The sequence below is a fragment of the Arachis duranensis genome, chromosome 1 (genome assembly GCF_000817695.3).
Source record: "Arachis duranensis cultivar V14167 chromosome 1, aradu.V14167.gnm2.J7QH, whole genome shotgun sequence".
NCBI lineage: Eukaryota > Viridiplantae > Streptophyta > Magnoliopsida > Fabales > Fabaceae > Arachis > Arachis duranensis.
This window is the reverse complement of record NC_029772.3, coordinates 45,201,919-45,207,293: the sequence shown is the minus strand read 5'-3', so window position 1 is coordinate 45,207,293 and position 5,375 is coordinate 45,201,919. Positions and strand designations below refer to the sequence as shown.

Sequence of the window (5,375 nt, the reverse complement as noted above, 5' to 3'; positions counted from 1 at the left end):
ATAGCTTGCCATGGAAAGGAGTAAGAAGGATTGGATGAAGGCAGTAGGAAAGCAGAGATTCAAAAGGAGCACAGCATCTTCACAGGCCTATCTGAAATTCCTACTAATGATTTACATAAGTATTTCTATCTTTATTTTCTGTTTATTTATTATTATTATTCAAAAACTCCATAATCATTTATTATCCGCCTAACTGAGATTTACAAAATGACCATAGCTTGCTTCATACCAACAATCTCCGTGGGATCGACCCTTACTCACGCAAGGTTTATTACTTGGACGACCCAGTGCACTTGCTGGTTAGTTGTGCGAAGTTGTGAAGTTATGTTTGGACCATGGTATCATGCACCAAGTTTTTGGCGCCATTACCAGGGAGAGAACGAACATGAATGCCATTATTAGAAATCACAATTTTGTCTACCAATCATGTACTGAGAGGTTTCTCTTGCTAAGTTGGGCGAGCACTTATTGTGTTGAGAGTCTAGAGAGTAATCCTAGACAAGTCAAGCTTAGGTAGAAGCTTGGTTTGTCTCTAATAGGATTAGGTTGAATTCTTGAGAAATGGTATTATAATACTTGAAAAGATAGTGAAAATTCCACCACTATTATGGTAAAGACTGAATGTAAGCTGTATTGCACAAGGTAGCTGAACCAAGCTATATGGCTGAGTTATCTTCTTCTTCCCTGCTCTGATTCTGTTTTTACGTGTTATGGGACAAAATTAAATTATCTCTTGCATAATCAATCTTGCAGTCTGAACAGAAACAAGGTTTTATTTTTTATTTGAGGATTAATTAATCAAGTTTAAAAAAAGTCCATAGATTCAACCTCCTTTTCTTGGCCATCAAGAACCTTCACTTTTTTACTGTTAAAGTTAAATTTTTTATAGTCAATCGTTTATCCAATTTTACCATTTATTATATCACTATCATCTTTAATTCTAACACTCATATTCTTAACCTGATCTGAACTTCAACCCAGCATTCACCCTCTAAACTATACCACCTCTTGTAGTGCCACGCCCCCACTTCGTTTTTAATGCCCCTACAACCTGCTTCTACTTCAGTCTTTTCTCTCGCCACACCACTCTGCCCCTTTATCATTCTCTCTTCTCTTTACTCTCCTCACTTCTCACTCCTTATCTGTCTCATCTTCCCTTTTGTGTTCTCCTATATGTCACCCTCCAAGTTCTCCTCTATATTTATTTTTTGCTCTCTATCCTTTTCCCTTTGCATTTACCTCTATATTCATTGTCTATGCTTCGCATCACCCTCGCCCCTCCTGTTATGTGCTCTCATTTCTCTTTGGCTCTTCCTCCTCCTCTCTCTCTATACCCCTTTTTGCTTTGCTTTCATTGTAACGTTTGATTCTCTCTCTATCTATTTCTCTTTCCTTATCTCTCTCCTTCTTCTTCTTTTTATCACTCCTTGTTAGTCTTAATTATTTTTTTAATAAACAAATTAGTTGTTTGTCGCTATGGGTGAAGGGTGATAAGTGGTAGAGATTTGGATGGAAAAAGTTATTGTTGTTGTTGTTGATAATGATGATGATGGATGGGGTGGGCAATGCTGATGACTTAGTATCAAAGAGTAGTGGTGAGTGAGGTGCTCTTTGTAATGCAGGTGGATGTGCAGTAGTGAGTAAGGGATGGTATTGTAATGACAGTGGTAAGGCAAAGAAGGTTTTTGTGGCAATGATGAAATGAGGGGTGCGACAATATAGGTGATAGTGGTGAGGTGAAGGGTAAGAAGGATTTAAGATTTAGGGGATTTAAGGATTTAAAGTTAGGTTAGGAATTTAGAAAATAAAGTTAGGATTATGTTTATAGAATTAAAATTAAAAGAGAAAGAATGTAACTATCTGTTGATTGCAAAAGTTGTAATGGTAAAGGTAGAATTAAAACACATTTTAAACACCAAGAATAAAATTAAATCAAATTATATGTTATGGATAATTTTAAAAAATTTTGAAAATATATCATAGACAAAATATATGTTTTATCCTAAATTTTAAATCATAAATTATAAAAAGGAATACTAGATAGGCGTCCCAGTATGTTTTGAACCAAATTTTTAACCAAGTCCTCATGTGCTCTTTCTTTCGAACAGAAGGGGCACACTCTTCTTCTTCTTCTTCCTTTTCCACTTTCTCTTTTTTCGTTATTGTCGTCGTCATCTTCTTTCTCTTTTGTGTATTTTTTTCAATGTCATTGTTATCATCACTATTGTCATTGCCATCGTGGTCATCGCTACCGCCACCACTGTTTTCTTTTACTTCTTGATGTTGTTTTATTGTCATCATCATCGACCTCATCATTTTCATTTTTTTCTTTTTCTAACCAACGAATCCTCGTCTTCTTCTTCTTTTTCTAAATTTGTATGCTATATGTAAAAATTTATATAATATACCAATAAAATATGCATCACACATAAATTTTGGTGTAGAACGCAAAAATTTTAGTGAACAGTACAAAAATTTTGATGTGAAACACATAAATTTTAGAAGATTACATACTAAGAACATTGACTCACCCAACTAGCAAAATAAATTCGCAACAAAAATTTGTGTAATATGTGACAAAATTTGTATACTATGTATAAAATTTGTGTGTTATACTAATGAAATATGCATAACACATAAATTTTGGTGTATAATATGTACACAAATTTTGGTAGATAGTATAAAAATGTTGATGTATAGCATAACAATTTTTGGAGGACTGCAAACCTAGAACATTGATTGACTCAATTAACAAAATATATTCACAAAAAAAATTTATATATTATGAGCAAAAATTTGTGTTATGTATGTACAAAAATTTGTATACTATATTGACAAATGTGTTATGGTCAAAATTTTGTTATGCTTAAAAATTGTGTGCTATATCAATAAATTCTTATATTTTTTAACAAAAAATTGTGTGGTACAAAAAAAAAATAGTAACATATGCACACTTTTTTTTGAACTTTATATCAATTTAATTAGATTTGGTTATAAAAATATTTGAAGAGATAGTATTATTTATAATTCAAGATCTTAAATCATAATCTTCAATTTTAAATTTTTTTAAAAAATATAATTTAAAAAATCATTTTATAACAACAAAAAAACGTTAATTAATATTAATCCGTTAACTTTCATTGAAAAAATTAGTTTTGTTGAATAGGAATAGCTGCGGAAAAGTTTTTAAAGGAGAGAGAGTAGTGTGGTGGGGACCCATCCCATCCGCCGCCCATGAGGGTATGTACTATGTAGTCTTTCTGCAACGAAATCTACTTGCCATCGGTTTCCTTCTCAATCTAACCCTAAACCAATTCCGAAACTGTTTCCTCCAATAGCTCATAGATTTCCCTTCTCAATCCATCTCTACAAGTTGGTAATGAAACCTATCTTCAGCTTCTAATTTCTCTTTATAATTAATATTCTAATTTTCTCATACTAAGTATGTATCACAGTGAATCGTCTCATCATGTCTTCTTTTTTACTTTCATATGATCTCATCAGCAGTTTTAACTGGGAAGCACTTAATTTCTAGCTACCACTTTGGAGAATTTCATCAAACTTCACAAGATCAGATGCAAAGGAACTACCAAGAGGAAGAGTAGTAATCATAATGCTCCTCAACTTGTAATTAACCATATCACACAGATATAGAATCTAGTGAGTGAAATAGATGGATCCAATTACAACATCATCTTCACAAGGGCGTTCTCTTCCCCCACCTTTCAACACACCAAGAGATCTCCAACTTCATCACTTTTCCAAGAAGGAGACAGACACAGAAACAGGCGAAGAATCTGAAATAACAAGAAGGCCACGCGGTAGACCCGCGGGATCCAAGAACAAGCCAAAACCACCCATCATCATCACGCGCGACAGCGCCAACGCGCTCCGCACGCACGTCATGGAAGTCGCAGACGGCTGCGACATCGTCGAGAGCATCTCCGCCTTCACGCGGAGGCGCCAAAGGGGCGTGTGCATCATGAGTGGCACCGGCACGGTAGCCAACGTCACTCTCCGCCAACCGGCTTCAAGCAACGCGGTCGTGACGCTCCAAGGGAGGTTCGAGATCTTGTCACTGGCGGGGTCGTTCCTGCCGGCGCCGGCTCCACCGGAAGCGTCACGGTTGACGATATACTTGGCCGGGGGGCAAGGGCAGGTGGTGGGAGGGAGTGTTGTTGGGACGCTGGTGGCTTCGGGGATTGTAGTGATCATGGCTGCTTCTTTTGGTAACGCTGCTTATGAGAAGCTTCCGTTGGAGGAAGATGACAACAATGGTGATGCTGCCATGTTGGCACTGCAAGAAGGGGTTTCTTCTTCCATGGATTCCCCTGGGGCTAGTAGTAGTGTTCAGCATCAGCAGCAACATTATTCTTCACAAACACAGCTTTTGAGGGATGTAACTGCAACTCATCAACTTTTCCATCATGCTGGTTTGGTCAACGCTCCTAATATTGTGGGTTCTTCCATTCATCATCAGATGCCTTCTGATCAAGATTTTTGGGCTTCTGGGCGCCCTCCATTCTGATCTTGATCATGGTGGTAGTGGTGCTGCTACTCTTGTTGATGAGTGTCCGTGTAAGTTTATTAATTAGCACTGGTTACTACTCATGCATGGAATTTACCCATCAATTGCTGTTCGATCGAGTTTAGCAGAAAGTCATTAGTAGTTGTTTGATGATAATATTGATATTACGTATCATGTGCTTATTTAGAGATTTAATTCATGTGGATAAGTGTGTATGTCAAAAATATTAAATTCACGCTAAGAATTAGCTATTAAATTAGTTATTATCTATTTATTAATAAATACCTGTATTACTTATTTTATTTTTAATTTATATTTTATATTTCAACCAACATTATACAAGTAATTAATTTAATAGCTTATTTTTTGTTTACAACTAGCATAATTGAATATTTGACACTATATATGTAATTAAATTGTTGTTGAGTGTGATGATGAATCAAATGTTTGCCATTATATCAGAATTATAGTTACTAATATGGATTACAGACGTTGTAAAGCGGGATGTTAAACACATTTATCTATCAATTCTCATAATGGTAAATGGTGATCCTGTTTAAGTTAAAACTAACAAAGAGTTTGCAGTTAACATTTTGCTTCCACGTAATTGAGATGGAGCAGGTTTATTAGTAGATGAACACAAAGCAGAAGCCAATAAGGATGAACAACTTATATAAGAATATACACATAACACATACACAATCGTCAATGGGAGAACACCTATCTCTCCAATTTCTCGTCATGCTTTGTGTTATTCATCTGATATAGAGCCTCGTAACCATAATAAGCGCTTCAGCCATAAGTTATTAGCAAGAAATTAAAAAAAAATGGGGTATTGCAGTTTCTG

General features: G+C 35.6%; 1 protein-coding gene across 2 annotated transcripts; it reads left to right on the top strand.

Moving 5' to 3' along the window:
• The first annotated feature begins 3,194 nt into the window (after positions 1–3,194).
• Positions 3,195–4,860, top strand: LOC107494221 (AT-hook motif nuclear-localized protein 24-like). Of its 2 annotated transcripts, none has more exons than XM_016115275.3 (2): positions 3,195–3,376; positions 3,508–4,860. In XM_016115275.3, exon 2 carries the CDS (start codon positions 3,674–3,676, stop codon positions 4,526–4,528), a length of 855 nt encoding a protein of 284 aa, XP_015970761.1. In that variant the 5' UTR covers positions 3,195–3,376; positions 3,508–3,673; the 3' UTR covers positions 4,529–4,860. The 2 variants fall into 2 exon arrangements, with proteins under 2 accessions (XP_015970761.1, XP_015970768.1); XM_016115282.3 differs by having other exon boundaries at positions 3,505–4,860.
• The last annotated feature ends 515 nt before the right edge of the window (positions 4,861–5,375 follow it).

What these genes read in the sequence shown, in the direction of transcription:
- LOC107494221 (XM_016115275.3), top strand. Translation starts at nt 3,674, where the DNA reads ATGGATCCAATTACAACATCATCTTCACAAGGGCGTTCTCTTCCCCCA.